The 16,732-nt window shown below is 32.6% G+C and overlaps 3 protein-coding genes across 3 annotated transcripts; 2 read left to right on the forward strand and 1 right to left on the reverse strand.

Annotated features, from left to right (window-relative positions):
- Positions 1-1,912: 1,912 nt before the first annotated feature.
- Positions 1,913-4,119, forward strand: LOC114187089 (aspartyl protease family protein At5g10770-like). The gene is made up of 3 exons (XM_028075218.2): positions 1,913-2,053; positions 2,176-2,372; positions 2,583-4,119. Exons 2-3 carry the CDS (start codon positions 2,267-2,269, stop codon positions 3,887-3,889), a joined length of 1,413 nt encoding a protein of 470 aa, XP_027931019.2. The 5' UTR covers positions 1,913-2,053; positions 2,176-2,266; the 3' UTR covers positions 3,890-4,119.
- Positions 4,120-4,548: 429 nt separating this feature from the next.
- On the forward strand, positions 4,549-14,312 carry LOC114188573 (sugar transport protein 12-like). Its single transcript, XM_085675125.1, has 4 exons — positions 4,549-4,646; positions 12,389-12,794; positions 13,136-13,777; positions 13,866-14,312. The coding sequence occupies exons 1-4, from the start codon at positions 4,549-4,551 to the stop codon at positions 14,310-14,312; spliced, it is 1,593 nt and encodes a 530-aa protein (XP_085531251.1).
- On the reverse strand, positions 7,522-10,912 carry LOC114188571 (uncharacterized). Its single transcript, XM_028077143.2, has 3 exons — positions 10,717-10,912; positions 8,755-9,885; positions 7,522-8,651 (listed from the first exon to the last, which is right to left on the reverse strand). Exons 1-3 carry the CDS (start codon positions 10,720-10,722, stop codon positions 8,043-8,045), a joined length of 1,746 nt encoding a protein of 581 aa, XP_027932944.2. The 5' UTR covers positions 10,723-10,912; the 3' UTR covers positions 7,522-8,042.
- Positions 14,313-16,732: the final 2,420 nt, after the last annotated feature.

Consider the following 16,732-nt stretch of genomic DNA (forward strand, 5'->3'; position numbering starts at 1 on the left):
GTTTAATTAAGTTTTGAATTTTTTATAACTTTTTTATATTTTTGGTCGAATCTTTATTAAACTGTTTTTTCTATTTATTGAGTTCTTAAATTTTTATATTTTTCAATTGAATTTTTCGTATTTAATTTATTTTGTTAACTAGGTGATATAATTTTGATCTTACTTCTTTATAATCATATATTATCAAATGTGAAATTTTATGATTATCATAAAACAATATCAATATTATTTTATATTAATCATAAAATTTCATATTTCTTAACAAAAAATTAAAAATTAATATAAGATAATTAAAAATTCATAAACTTATTAAAAACTTAAAATTAATCATTTTTTACATTATATAAAATATAATCTTAGTAGATATTTTATTTCATCCAAGCTTAATATATTTATGAAAAATGTTTTTTTACACACCAAATGTATTACGATTTCACAATCCACGTTTAAATTATTTTACTCATAAAAATTTTACATAATTTACAATTTTTTCCAATGTTATTCACTGCACTATCCAAACTTTTCTCGTAAAACTCATCCAACCAGATTTTCAATTGATGATGGTCCACAAATTAAAATTGAGCATTTTCCAAATTACGTGTAACTTAATTAGTCTCTTTTCTAATTCCAAATGTCAAAAACAACCAAACAAATCTTTCAAATGTCAATTAGCATGAAGTTAAATCTAAACTTTTTTCAAAAAATCCATCCAACATATTTTTAACATATTCGTGTGCTAAAATTATAATACACAAATTAAAATTAAACATCTTTTAAATTTAAGTCTCATTTAAGTTGTCTTTCCAATTTCAAATGTCAATAACCTCAAAAGAAAACTTTTTTCAAATGTCAATTAGTATCATTGTCATATTTTAATTGTAATCTCTTACAATAGCTACTCAATACAACTTTAAATCATCCATTATCTTATGATTTTTAAAGTAAATAAATTATTTTCAAGTGGATCTGAGCTACAAAATTTAATTTGATTCAACTAACTTTCATGCATTCAATTTTTTATCCCAAAAAAAAACACTTCCCTATTCTACATCAAATACCTGGATCAATCAGCATAGTCTCAAAACTGTTTTCAATTTAACTTATGGTCCTATTTGAATCCAACAAAATTTCTTTCAATGCTGTACCCTAATGGCCCCAATGCACATAATCAAGGCAAAAAAAAACCCAGATTTCTGGTTTACAACAAAAAGAGTACTTTTGTTCTTAATGTAGCAAGCAGCTACTAGCTACTGATATAAACTGATATCATATGGCTATGCACTCACTGTGCAACGTTTCCTCCTTAATTAATAATGTGGTACAGATTACAGTTTCATGTCTCTTTCATCAGTTTTTTCCAAGTAATAAGGCTTTAAATGAAGGCCAAATCATCATGTCATGTCAACTCCTACACTCATTGGAACTCTCATCAACACCTAATTATGATTACACTTACCATTAATGAATTTCTGCCGACAAACACTTTGGTAACTAAAATATCTCATCATGGTACGAGGCATTTGCACAGTAACATTCTATGCAGTTAAAAGTTAACAAATATCTTCGCATGTGTATATTCAAAATACACCGAAGAATTCACCAGAGAACCTGAACTCTGGTATTTTCTTTATTATTTCATTAAGCTAGTAAAGTTAGAGTTTCACTATCAAAAATTTATCTTCAGCAAGCATGGTTATTTTTCTTCCTCTTCTCTTCACTTTTGGTTGGTTGAAGTTATGTGATTAATGATATTAACACTGTTATTATTGAAAAAGGATATGTAGGTGCTTGGTATTTAAGATACTGTTGTAACAACTTTAGTCTATCATGAAGAATAATATTAATACCATAGGGTCATAGTGGACCATGTTTGTAGTTACTCCATTGAAATTCACGAGCTGTGAGCTCTTTGGGTTGGAGAACATTTAAGGCATTCACTATGCAGATACTGAAGGAAACTCCTTTGAACTTCTGCCAGCCAGCTATTTATTTTTGAGTGATTCCAAATCCTCGTATAACATCTTTCTATTACTTCTCTTACTTTCTTTCTATGGTAAAATATCAAACACTTTCATTTTCCTTTGACATTAAATGTTTTATTTTTTCATTCAACATTTTTATTATAAAAACATATCTGTAAGAAATAGAGCATCACCCCCTTCATTTTTCTTGTAGGAAAAGTGTCGGTTTGGCTACTACAAGTAGATGTATAGTATAAATATACCATATATCTGTTAAGGCAAGAATTAAAGCTATTACAAAACCAATGTTGCAGAAGCTGCCAAGTGAGGTGTACAAGATGGCCATATTTTGGTTTCTGGTTTTCTCTGCACATCTTGCCACAGCATCATCCTCTGTTGTGGAAGTTCAAGGCATGAATTTCAGTGGCTTGTTAACCAGTTCTTGAGTTAGATTGTGTTACTGCTGTCAAGTTTCCTTTTCTGTATAGAGAATTTTGTTTTAGTTTACCTGTGGTATCTACAAAAAGAAACAATCTTGAGTTTCGTTTTCAGTATTATAATGAAATGATGAGTTTGTGCAGGTACATATTCATATTAACCTTACAAAAGTTCAATTTTCAGATAAGGATCCAAGGCAGAAGAAAGAGGGCATGCAGCTTAAACTGTACCATGTGAAAGGTCTTGAATCCTCTCAAACTTCCACATCACCATTTTCATTCTCTGACATGATCAAAAAGGACGAGGAGCGTGTCAGATCTCTTCATTCAACACTAGCAAACAAGGATGGTGTCAGAAATTCTGCCTCTTCTGATAAATTCAAGGGGCCTAACCTTTTGACCACACCACTGAAATCAGGTTTATCAATTGGTTCAGGCAATTACTATGTGAAAATAGGACTTGGGACCCCTGCTAAGTATTTTAGCATGATTGTTGACACTGGTAGTTCCCTCTCCTGGCTCCAGTGTCAGCCTTGTCTCATTTACTGTCATGAACAAGTTGACCCTGTGTTCACTCCTTCCACTTCCAAGACCTACAAAAGATTTCCATGCTCTTCCCCTCAGTGTTCTTCTCTCAAGGCCTCCACTCTGAATCCTCCAAGTTGCTCAAATGCAACTGGGGCTTGTGTGTACAAAGCAAGCTATGGTGACAGTTCTTTCTCAATTGGCTATTTGAGTCAAGATTTGCTAACTTTATCCCCTTCAGAGGGTTCATCAGGTTTTGTATATGGCTGTGGCCAGGACAATCAAGGGTTGTTTGGAAGGGCTGCTGGTATTATAGGCCTAGCCAATGACAAACTCTCCATGCTTTCACAATTGTCCCAAAAATATGGCAATGCCTTCTCCTATTGCCTCCCCACATCTTTTTCTCAACCTAACTCTTCCCTATCAGGTTTCTTGTCCATTGGAGCCTCATCATTGACATCCTCACCATACAAGTTCACTCCCTTGTTGAAGAATCCAAAGATTCCAAGCTTGTACTTTCTTGGTTTGACAACTATTACTGTGGCTGGAAAGCCAATTCAAGTTTCTGCCTCAAGCTACAATGTGCCTACTATCATAGACTCTGGCACAGTAATTACAAGGCTACCTGAAGCTGTTTACAATGCATTGCAACAATCTTTTGTGACAATCATGTCCAAAAAGTATGCACAGGCTCCAGGGTATTCCATATTGGATACTTGCTTCAAGGGGAGTGTGAAAGAAATGTCAACAGTGCCTTTGATTCAGTTGATTTTTCGTGGGGGTGCTGGTTTAGCACTTGAAGCTCATAACTCCCTTATAGAAATTGAGAAGGGTCTTACTTGTTTGGCTCTTGCTGGTACTCCAAACCCCATTTCCATTATTGGGAATTATCAACAACAGACATTTAAGGTGGCTTATGATGTTGCCAATTCCAAGATTGGATTTGCAGCTGCTGGCTGCAAGTGATCATAGAGACAGTGCAATTTGTCTGATGTTGTTTGCAAATATTTGCTTCAATAAAGGTTAATGAACTCTAATGAGGCATGTGCTGTGTATCTTAGTGAAAAAAAAAATAAGAGAAATGAAAATTAAATGCTCACATAAAAATTGCAGTTGTGTTGGATTGATCGGAAATTGTACTTTGAAAGTGAATATTATGATTCGCTCTGCTGCATGTATAGCTGCATAGTTTGGAACATTGACACTGTTTTGCAATAGATTGAAAAATATGAGTAATGTAATAAATATAATGTAAAACATTGTTTTAGATATCTTAAAAAATTAAAAGCTGATTTCTACTTGTTTATTTTATAATCATGAAAATAACTTGTATTGGTTTGAATTTGCACACACTCACAAAGTGTTACTCATGTCTTGGATCCAAGTGTATGCTTAGATCTTCCATGGAGAAGCTAATAAAGGTGTTGGTTTGAATCATTTGTATTGGTTTTGGTAGAATAGTGCAGTTGTGGCATTCAATAGGGAGTGCCACAATGTTCCCCGAATGTCCATCAATAGGGTGTGCCTTCAATAGTCTCATTTGGTTGTTGCCACCAATTTCTGCTAGAAAGTGGAAAAGAGATTAAAGTTTCACAAATCAAATAAAAATGCAAATTATCCTGAAAATGGTAACAATAATCCTACCATCCAAAACTATAAGAAATCAAAATAATATAAACCAGTGGCTGAATTCGGTATTGATAGGTCAAAATCTTAGTGAAAAGTAAGTCTATAGATACTACAAACAAAAAAGAAAGAAATCAAAAGTCCACAATTAACTCGAATTAGATATTCATAAAGTAAATTGAAATTCATTAACCCCAAATGAAGATTTAGATGTAGATCGTGAGATTACAAACAAAAACAGAAAGAGTAATAGATGAAAACTTAATATGATTAAAAAAAATCCTAATTCTTTTTCTTAAACTTTAATATATGTAGGTGGAATGTCCAAATAAACCAAAGCTTTTAAATTATTTATTCTTGAGATTTTTTTTTTCAGAAGAGATCCCATTTTCCTTTTCTGTCCCTAAAAAAAGATGACAAAGCGCACTAGTCCGATCTGTTTTGCCCGCAAAGTACGAGATGGGCCAAAAAGTGGATTTATTTTCTTTACCAGTAATGCAAGTTGGCATGTGTTTGTGATGAGGAAAATAAAAAATTTTATTTTTTCATAATTATTGATATTCATTTCCTATCGAATTAATTCCAATTAGTCTAACTAATTAAAGACAAGAACAAAAAACAATGACAGGAAAATTATAACTAATGTACAATAGTAACATGTCATCTTACAACATGTACAAATTTGTTAACTATAAAAAGATATTTCATATTTGAGAACTAAAATCATTATTTTATATACAATTGATTAGACATAATAATAATAATAATAATAATAATAATAATAATAATAATAATAATAGTAATAATAAAAGGATCTTACAGAAACAATACGATGAATGGTGTGAGCATTGAAAAAAGAGAATATTTAATTTTTTAAACAGACCAATGGACCAGTCCACCCAGCCTTTCCGTGCAGACTGCGAGCCTATGTGGGACGAGCTTGTGCAGGCCAACAAGTTCAACATCCCAGTCTGCTCCATTTTTTTTTTGGCTTGCGGACTAGTCTTGCCTGAATTGCCACCCTTTCTAAAATACATTAGAATGTAAGAAAAACAACAAAACCTAATTAATGTTGAAACAATAGGACTAGAGAACATTTTTTATTATAAATATCATGTTGGAAAGGGAAAAAACCCAATTAAGTGGAGTAAATCCTTTAAAAAGTAATCAAAGTAAGTTAAATAATCAAATAGATTATCATTATTATTGAAAATGATGTAATATGAGATGTTAACTTTAGTTTGATACAAAAATAAAATGTAGTTGTGATAGTTTCTTCATATGATACATGAAGAAGTCTACAATGATTTTCACAAAGTTATAATGTTAGCAACAAATACATATTTGACACAACACTATTGATGACTTCATCTGTACAGGGAGAACTTTGATGTGAACGGTTAGAAATATTTTAATATAATTTAAAAAATAAATAATTAAAATAAAAAATTTACTGTTACTCATGTTTTTATAGACCTTTAATTTATGGGTTAATGTTTTTTATGGCAAACGGCTATATTTTTTATTAAAATTTACTTATTTGTCTCCCTTTTCTATCTATAAATACAACCTAGGTACATGGGAAAAAATACAACAACAGAAACAACAAACACTAGAGTTTTCTTCGAAGTGTTCTTCTTTTTTTTTTCTCTATATTATTTTTAAGACATTGGTGTTCATAAGGTTCAGAGATCATTTGCTGTACTCGATCGATTTGACTGGTTGTTTTTAGCCCTGTGCAATAGGAGCGTTTTCTCCTAAGGATAACGCTATGCGTGCCTCAACCCAGACTATTTCTACTCCTTACCACATTTATTTTTTATCCATTATTTATTATTATTATTATAATTTTTATTAATAGTATTATATCTCTGATTAATATTCTTTGATTCAGATACATGTTATTATTATTATTGTTCTAATAATTATTATTATATATCTCATATTTTTATTATTATTAGTATTGTTTGAGTAATTATTTTCTAACATGAACTGATGATTTTTTTTTTTTCATGCATTCAAACAGATTCAGATTAATAAATCTCCTCAATTTGGAAACAATAAGTTCAATAATTTATCATCTAAATTTTTTCATCATTCACTTCCTTTTTCACCTTTCAAAATAATGTACAATGAATACACAAAGATAGTTCACACGTTAAGAAATTCACATTACTGCAAAAGTCATGTCATGTGATATGATAACCTCATTTCGCAATTAAGAAGTTCATAGGTATTATTATTGACCACAGAAGAAGAAAGGTGATTGGAGAAAAATGGGTACATTATAGAGCAATGTTGTTACTTGCTTTGCACATTTAAAAGAACTAAACATGTGCACAAATAAAGGAATATCACCAAATTTGTTTTAGTAGCATTTTAATCTTTAAGTAATAGAGTGAAACTCATTAAGTTTTAAGAAGTGACTCATGAACTTCTGTATTCTATGCAACTGCAAATTGTGTACAAAAGCAAAAAAAAACAAAAAATATTGCTTATAGTAAGATGAACTTAGCTTGTGGAAGTGGAATTAACATACTAATTCAAGTGTTATAAGTTTCTATCAAAATATAATAAATAAATTTATAATTCATATTAAAAAAAATAAAAAAAGTGTTGATAGTTGAAGATAATTGTTAATATGTAAATTACAAGTCAACATGTTTGAAATATAATATAATAAGTTTAATAAATCTTAGATAAATTTTATATCATATTATAAAATAAATTTAAATCTAATACATTATCACAAAATAGACTTATAAAAATAATAATTATTTTTATTTCATTTCTGTTTGACATGAGATTTCCATTTATACATCATTATTGATATTAAAATATCGTATTAAAAAATAAATTTAAATCTAATACATTATCACAAAATTGACTTATAAAAGTAATAATTATTTTTATTTCACTTCTGTTTGATATTAAAATAAAATAAAAAGAGATAAACATTTCAAAAGTATTCTTAGAAACAAAATACACTTCATGAATTGCAATGTTTCACCATATACAAAAACTGCAAAAGTATTCTTAAATAAGTCTCTGTCTGCAAGTCATAATTTTTTTACTATCCTAACTCTATGGAAGGTAATAGAAGCTCGAGAAGGAATAGCAAAACCTAGTTTACTTCCTAGCTCAAACTGAATGCAAACTTATGGTTGACGTCATAGAGAATATAAAGTCCATATGCAGAATGGAAAAAGTATCTCTATATTTTGTGTAGACTGCTTTTTGAAAGTGAAATAGAGACTTCAACTAAAGAGTGAGATTGAGGAGGTATTCACATAAGAAAGTGGCAGTAGTGCATTCCTATATAAGAGAAAGGCTGCTCTTACCTGGATTTGCCTAAGCACCAACTTTGGAGGGGTCTTTTTTTGTTTCTTTTCTGGACGGTTTACCTAAGCTTGGCTCAGAAGTTCGTACAATCCAATCTGTCTTTCTCGTCAAAGACAAAAGATGAATAACTTTCCTTTCTTACTGTATTGCCTTATCCTTGATTCGACATTACCAGCTTTAGGAATCGATCTAGACACACAAAGGTGCCTACCACAGTATACACATATAAAACTATGACACTCCTAATTTGCTCCACTAGATCTATCTCCTCTAAGTTCCAGAAAAACAATTCTAGCCTTAGCATGATCACTGCCGCTACTAAGCCATAAATAGTCAGAAATATTATTATCATAAGGCTATGCACTTCCATCCATAATAACCACATAACTGGCCGACCGACCAATGTTGCACCAAGTCTGTATCCTAACACTGACGCAACCATGAGACAAAACATATGCATTTTTTTTTCATTTCTATTTGCATTAATAATATACTCATTACAGTGAATGAGTATAACACCATATAGATAATTAACGAAGATTAGTATCGTGCCTCGATGAGTCATAAGTAGACAACTAATTAACAACCCCGCCATTTGCATGCATGCCATCACACATTTCTTGAAGAAGATTCTCCCTAACTGTACTAAGAATGTTGGTGGAGGTGCTCGTACGGAATTCGCTTCCATGTTTGTGCCATCTATGACCCCACGAACAACAACACCATGAGCAACACGACCAGCAACATGAGCCACATCAGCCTTTCACGATAAAAGTAAAGAATTTATAAAATCATAATTAAAGAAAGTAAAAAAAAAAAATTAAGTAAGAAAACCACACAAAATAAAATGTTTTAATACATACTAATGTGAAGCCCCCAAGGGCAGCATCAACGACATCATCCGCATCAACAGCACCGACGGTGCCAACGATATCGACGGTGCCGACGGCGTCAACTGTGTCAACGATATCATCAGCATCATCGGTATCATCAGTATCATCGGCATCATCGACATCATCAGAAGAAATCACGGCAGCTCCAACGTCGGCGGCTCCGATAGCGGCATCCGCAGCAGCTCCAACGACAGCGGCTGCAGTAGTGGCATCCATAGCGACTCCCGCGGCAGCACTCGTGGCGGCACCCGCAGGTGCACCCGCGGCAGCACCCGCGACGGCACCCGCAGGTGCACCAACGGCAGAGGGACCACCCGCGACAGAGGCAATACCCGCGGTGGCACCCGCGGCGGCACCCGCGACGACACCTGTGGCAGAGGCAACAGAGGCAGCACCCGCGGTGGCACCCGCGGCAGCACCCGCGGAGGCACCTACGGCGGCACCCGCAACAGCACCTGTGGCAGAGGCAGCACTCGCCGCAGAGGCAGCACTCGCCGCAGAGGCAGCACTCGCCGCAGAGGCAGCACCCGCGACAGAGGCAACACCCCCGGCGGCACCCGCAGGTGTACCCGCGGCAGAGGGACCACCCGCGACAGAGGCAACACCCGCGGCGGCACCCGCGACGGCACCCGCAGCGGCACCCGCAGCAGCACCCGCGGTGGCACCCGCGGCAGCACCTGTGGCAGAGGCAGTACTCGCCGCAGATGCAGCACTCGCCGCAGAGGCAGCACCCGCGACAGAGGCAACACCCCCGGCGGCACCCGCAGGTGCACCCGCGGCAGAGGGACCACCCGCGACAGAGGCAACACCCGCAGCGGCACCCGCGGCAGCACCCGCGGCAGCACCCGCGGCAGCACCCGCGGCGGCACCCGCGGCAGCACCTGTGGCAGAGGCAGCACTCGCCGCAGATGCAGCACCCGTGACAGAGGCAACACCCACGACCGAGGCAGCACCTGCGGCGGCTCCCGCGACAGCACCCGCGGCAGCACCCGCGGCAGCACCTGCGGCGGCACCTGCGATAGAGGCAGCACTCGCGGCAGCTCTAACGGCGGCAACTCTAGCAGCGACGCTCGCGGCAGAGGCAGCACCCGCAGCACCAGCCTATCACAAACAAATTCAGTTGACACATTAATCAAGCAACTATAAAGCAATTTCAACTATGATGCAATAAATAGAATGATCAAGTTGCAATTGTATACAATTAGACTGAACCAATGACAAACATTTAAAGTATTTTAGTCATAAAAAATTTACATAATTTACATTTGAGAAAATAGGCTGTACTACAATAAACGCTTCATTACGCTACGTTTTTTCCTAGCGCTTGAACTAATGTAGACAAGACCGGAAGTAAGACTAGTCAAGCATCTATTTTTATTCAAAGTGATTTAACTATTACTAATAGGCAAACATACTCCAACATAACTTATAGACTTACGTATCTTGGATGTCTTGGATGTCTTACCATCCCTACTCAAACGCTCTATTTTCCAATGTTATTCACTACATTATCCAAAATTTTCTCGTAAAACTCATCCAACCAGATTTCCAATTGATGATGGTCCACAAATTAAAAGTGAGTCCAAATTACGTGTAACTTAATTAGCCTCTTTTCTAGTTCCAAATGTCAAAAACAACCAAAAAAATCTTTCAAATGTCAAATAGCATGAAGTTAAATCTAAACTTTTTTTAAAAAATCCATCCAACATATTTTCGAACATATTCGTGTGCTAAAATTATAGCATACAAATTAAAATTAAGCATTTTTTAAATTTAAGTTTCATTTAGTTTGCCTTTTAAGTTATAACACACAAATGAAGGGATATACAAACTGACCGTATGCTAATGACCCCAATCCACCTAATCAAGGCAAAAAAATAAACTCAGATTTATCTTCTGCATGCATAAACTAGGAAAGTTAGAGCTACATACCTCCATGATGGATGGAGATTGACGGAGAGAGAAGAAAATGACCAGTAAAGAAGACGGATGGAAGAGAGAAAATGATATGATGACTGCGCGTAAAAGACGAGACACGAGATAGAATGTGCACGATTAGATAAATCGGTTACAGTAAGACATACTGAAACACGTATATGTTCAGGAAAATGATTTCCTAAATATTAGATAGCTGCTGTTAAACCTGAAAAAATATTTTATGAAATGAGTGAAGTACCAAAAAATATAAAAAAAAAAGACTATTTCAATAACATCATCCAAAATGTCTATACAAACTTAATCCATTATTTAAGCTCATAAGGAAATTCCTTCACGAATAAACAACACCATACGCTCAATGTGATAAAGTCTAACAATATAAGGATTTTCCACACTTACATCCAATTATACATCAACATACATGCTAATCTCATTAATTCTATAGAAAAAAAAAACTTAATATCATACAAAGAACAGTACACAATACTTATGTCCTTTTTTAAGCCACAAGATTCCAATTTCCATTAGTGCACATTATAAACAACACCATCCAATGTAACAAAGTTCAACAACATAAGGATTTTTCACACTTGCATCCAATTATACATCAGCATATGCTAATTTCATTAATTCCATAGGAAAAAAACCCTAATATCATACAAAGAAACGATTATGATCCTATATAACACATACAATTAAAGTACGACACATTATCAAAAATCACAACAACAAAAAGAGTTTGAGGATAAAAACATTCTTGAGAGCATCAGGAACAACCATCCTTTTGGTCTTGTTATACGGAGGAAGGAGTGCGGTATCATTCCACGAACGGTACGCCAGAAGATCTTAGCGGGGCGCGGAAGTGGATTGGGTCATGAGAAGGTTTGTTATTCATGCGTTTATGCAGGAATCTCATGTACTTCATCTTCTGCCTCACGAGGATAGAAACTGAAATTTGGATTAAAAAAAAAATAGTATGAAATAAATAGGGAAATCAGAGAAAAATTTACAATAGATTTTATTAATGTGATAAATTAAAGTTTTCTAATCTATGAATTTGTAAATTTAAATTTGAGAAGATAGATTAAATCTAAAAGGGTTAAGAGAAGAAAAGGTTTGAGAAAATATGCACATCGATCTAAAAATGTTGTAAGTTACCTTTTAAATAAAAGTTAGATAATGCACTGTCTGAGGACGAGATAGTTATTAAATTAGTTTTATATTTGACATTACAAAAATAATTTAAAGATTATAGTTTAGTTTAACATGTTCTTCACTTATCAATTGTAATTGAGGTTTGAAGAGAATCTATATCATTTTTATTCATACCTATCTATAATTTTAAATAATTAACATCATTATAAAAATTTACTTACACTTTATTAAGTTTTGTATAAATTAAATAGTATTATAAAATTATAAATATTAAAAAAATGCGGAATATACATGCGCATTTCACTTGTAACAAATTGAAGATATATTATAGGTCGTAAATTAAGGTAGATACAGTTACAAATTGAAGAGATTATAGGCCATATAAATTAAGATCTTATTTGTTCTGAGTGTGATACTTGTTGGTGTGTGATGTTGTTTGCACTCTCTCCGCATCAATTAATTATTGTTTGAGAATGAGAGAAGCTTTTATTCCAAATGGATCTTTTGGAAGGAATTATCCACAAAAATTGACATCTACAGTTTTCATGATCTGTTTTGGAGCTGCATTAAGTGGATTAATGGCTGGTTATGTACTGGGTATGGCAGGTGGTGTGACTTTAATGGATTCTTTTCTGAAGGAATTCTACCCAGAAGTATACCAAAATCATAACAACATAAACGATCAATATTGTAAATTTGACAGTCCAATATTGACATGGTTCGTATCATCTCTGTATTTGGCTGCTATGATTGGATCATTGTTGGCATCCACTTTCACTCGACTCTTCGGGAGACTCGAAACCATGTTCTTTGGAAATTTGTTCTTTCATCTGGGCATGATGTTGTGGTGTCTTCATCAAGAACAGTTAATGGTTGGTTGCGTCTTCTTGGGTTTTGGAATTGGATGGACCTTTCAGGTAATAATAAAAACTGATTTAAGATTTTTTTCTCATAAATATTGTTTAATAATGTTTTAAAATTAAAATAATTATTCAGACGATATTTTTTAAATTAATAAACTTAATAGAAAAGATAAGTGTTATTTGATGTATTTTTAGACTTATAATGTGCAGACATTGCATATTTTTAAAATTTAAACTTATAAGGTAATTAAGTGTTAAAGTAATCTTTTATTAATTAGGTTAAATTAAGTGTTAAAGTAATATTTTATTAATTAGGTTACATATATGAAAAAGAAAAAATCATGATTGTTAATGTTATCTATTATTATGTAACAAAGTTTTTTTTTTCTTAATAGTCTGTGCCGATATATATATCGGAATTTGCTCCCTATAAATACAGAGGAGCTCTTAATGTGTTGTTTCAATTGACAATAACTATTGGCATCTTTGTTGCAAATGTTCTCAATTACATTTTCTCTCGGAAGAACGGAGAAGAATGGTTCTATAACTTATTAGATTATGCACTAGTTCCTGCTGGTATAACGACCCTTAGTCTAATCTTTCCTCTAATCTTTCGTCTGGATACACCAAGTTCTTTGATTGTACGAGGTTTTAATAAGAGGGCTAAGATAACACTTATTAGGATTCGAGGAACTACAAATGTAAAGGAGGAGTTTGAGGATCTTGTGGTAGCAAATGAATCCTCAAAAGTAGTAAAATACCCTTGGGTCTCTTTGTTAAAGAGACAGTATAGACCCCAACTCACATTTGCCATAGTCATTCCCTTCTTCCAACAACTTACTGGTATGAATATGATTGTATATAATGCTCCTTTTTTGTTCAAAACCATTGGTTTTGAAGCCAATGCTTCTCTCTTGTTTGCCATGATTACTGGATGCTGCAATGTAATTGCCACTCTTGTCTCCATATTCACGGTTGACAAATTTGGTAGGCGAAGTCTTTTCTTGAAAGGAGTAATACAAATGTTTATTTGTCAGGTAACCTTTTTTCTTAACACTCTTTTAATGTTATTTTAATAGTACAATGTGATAATCTATTTGTTGTTTTTGATTTGTCTTCTCTTAGATTGTGATAGCCATAGCAATTGCATGCAAATTTGGATTTGATGGAAACCCAGGAATGTTACCAAAGTGGTATGTTATTGTGGTTGTGTGTGGCATATGTGTGTACGTGACAGGAATTGCATGGTCTTGGGGTCCTCTAGGATGTTTGGTTCCAAGCGAGATTTTTCCACTTGAAGTGCGTTCAAGTGCACAAAGTATCACTGTCTCCATGAACATGATATTCACCTTTGTCGTTATACAAAATTTCACCAACATATTTTGTCACATGAAGTTCGGATTGTTCATTTTCTTTGCATGTTTCATCATTGTGATGAGCACATTCATTGACTCTCTTCTACCAGAGACTAAGGAAGTTCCCATTGAAAAAATGCATGTTGTGTGGCAAAGTCATCCTTATTGGAAGAAGTTTGTTAAACAAACCGATGTCACAATCAATGGCGGATCTTGACCAAAAGTAATGTTTTCATTATCAAGACAAGAAAGAAATAGGATAAATGAGAAATGAGAGCAAAAATAATGAATTTGTGTCTTAAAAGACAAGAAGAAAATATGAGAGTGAGAGATGATTACAATTTGTGAAAAACTAAAAAGACAATGAGAAGGAAAATAAAAATTATCTTAATAAATATTTGGTTTAATTACTCTTTTGATTCATGTTTTCATTTAAGAATGTTAAGTTAGTCCTTCAATTATTTGTTTCAATTTGGTCCCGATGTTTGAAAAATGAATACAATTTGATCTTTTACGATAAATTTCGTTAAATTGATTGAAATCGATCAATGACTTTTTCATTAAAATTAAAACTCTTAGTATGGATATTTTTCTTTGTTAGTATAATTAACACAATCCTAGTGTTAATTTTGAGACAAAAATAAGAACCAAAAGATAAATTAAATCTAAATATTTTTATTTTTATTATATTTAATTTTATAATTTATTATCTATTAACATTAAATGTTGTGCTTTATAAAAAAATAAAAAAAAAAATACACAATTTAATTTTCATCAATTCCTAAAATATACTACCCACAATTTAAAAAATTTTAAATATATTTATAATATATATATATATATATATATATATATATATATATATATATATATATATATATATATATATATTAAAAGAAATTCAAAATTTTGCAGAAGCCATGGCCTGTGACCCTAAAAAGATCCATCACAACTATTAAGAATAAGTATTAGGATACTATTCTTATATTTTAACTTTTTATAATATATACTATTTTTAGTAGTTTAATAACATATATGTATTTTCTTTTAGTTCCGGTTAGTTCCACATAACCATGAAACTTTTAGTTGTTGGTTTGAATTGTTAAAATATATATAATGTTTAGTAAAATAATGTTACTAAAATTTAGTAACATTTTATCAAATGTTAAATATAGCTTATGTTATTAATACTTTTTGTAAGAATTATAAATGTTAATAGAAATATTTATACAATTTTTTTCTAATAATTTAGAACTTACAAAAATAAATAGGCTTCTCTTAATATTAATATCTATAAAATAGTTTTCAAGAAATTATTTAATGTAAATATTATTTAAACAGCGTCATTATTTTTACAATGACCGATCTGTTTTTAGTTAAACCTTTATAAATGTAATTCATTTATTTTCGAACCAATCAATTATCTATTATTAGTTAAATCTTTATAAATGTAATTCATTTATTTTCGAACCAATTCATTTATTATCTATTATTTGATTAATTAAATTTATTTATTATCTATTATTTGATTAATTAAATTTTTATATCGAAAAGGGTGAGCAGATTTGGCAATTTCTCATGAAAACTGAATCAAAATAAGGCAGGTCAATTTCTCTTATTTCTACTATCAACTTACTAAATCCAAATAGTTAATAATAGATAAGTTATGCATAAAAATAAAACACGTAATTATTAACCATAGCGCTAAATACTCTATTGAAAATCTATTGAAAAAGTGATTGATCTATAATTATAATATTTCTTATTATCTCAGTTACTTTACTTATAGTCAATTTTTTATTAAACTGATTGGTTCAAAACATTTTTCACTATCGATTCTGTTTTAAGAAAGGTAAAATTAAAAATAGGATTATGGAGGCGTGCCTAAAATCAGGTCGAAAAAATCCAAATTCATTCTTCCTTAAGGCCGAAGTATTTTTAATCATGAGTACTTTTTTTTTTCTTTCTCTGTACCGCCTTCCATTATTCTTAATGAGACACGTTTACCTGGAATCCTTGTCAGGAAGACTTTCGATAAGGAACTCTTATCACTTGACCAAAGACTATAATTGATAGTCAGAACGCAATTCTTTTTATTTAAACGATTCATTCAATTGTGATCCAGTCCACTTGATCTCTGCCACGGGACAAATGATGTCACCTGCAACAATTTTCCCTTCAGCAATTGGTCTACTAGGAATTCCACTTGGATTGTGACTTGACCCACCTGACCTCTACCACAGATCTCCCCTTAACAATTATCCACCAAGAATCGAACTCGTGACCTTGGCTTTGATACCACTTGTTAGGTTTATAGAAGAAGTTTCACTGAGAGATATAACACCAATGAGACCTGAGCTCAACCACTCAAGACATTGACACCATTCTCAATCCAAAACCTTAAAATGAGATTGTGTGATATAACAACATTTTCCAACCTGAAAACTGAGACTTTTTATTAGTTTAATTAACATAATCATAGACCAATTTTGATAAAAAAAATCACTTCAAAAAATTTTTTTAACAAAAATAATCAAATTGCATCAATTTTTTAAAAATAGAAACCAAATTGAAATTTAAACAAAAAAAATCAATTTGATATTTTTGGATAAAAACAAAAATAAAAAAAGTAATTAA

Source organism: Vigna unguiculata, chromosome 6 (genome assembly GCF_037176805.1).
Source record: "Vigna unguiculata cultivar grain cowpea cultivar isolate G323 ecotype 2 chromosome 6, ASM3717680v1, whole genome shotgun sequence".
NCBI classification, from domain to species: domain Eukaryota; kingdom Viridiplantae; phylum Streptophyta; class Magnoliopsida; order Fabales; family Fabaceae; genus Vigna; species Vigna unguiculata.

Bases quoted from the DNA above. Each gene is read 5' to 3' on its own strand.
- LOC114187089 (XM_028075218.2), top strand. From the start codon at position 2,267: ATGTTGCAGAAGCTGCCAAGTGAGGTGTACAAGATGGCCATATTTTGG. The intron at 2,373-2,582 runs GCATGAATTTCA...TTCAATTTTCAG, and splicing joins CTCTGTTGTGGAAGTTCAAG to ATAAGGATCCAAGGCAGAAG.
- LOC114188573 (XM_085675125.1), top strand. From the start codon at position 4,549: ATGGTAACAATAATCCTACCATCCAAAACTATAAGAAATCAAAATAAT. The intron at 4,647-12,388 runs GTAAGTCTATAG...ATCTTTTGGAAG, and splicing joins GGTCAAAATCTTAGTGAAAA to GAATTATCCACAAAAATTGA. The intron at 12,795-13,135 runs GTAATAATAAAA...TTTTCTTAATAG, and splicing joins GAATTGGATGGACCTTTCAG to TCTGTGCCGATATATATATC.
- LOC114188571 (XM_028077143.2), bottom strand. The intron at 8,652-8,754 runs GTATGTATTAAA...TTATCGTGAAAG, and splicing joins CCCTTGGGGGCTTCACATTA to GCTGATGTGGCTCATGTTGC.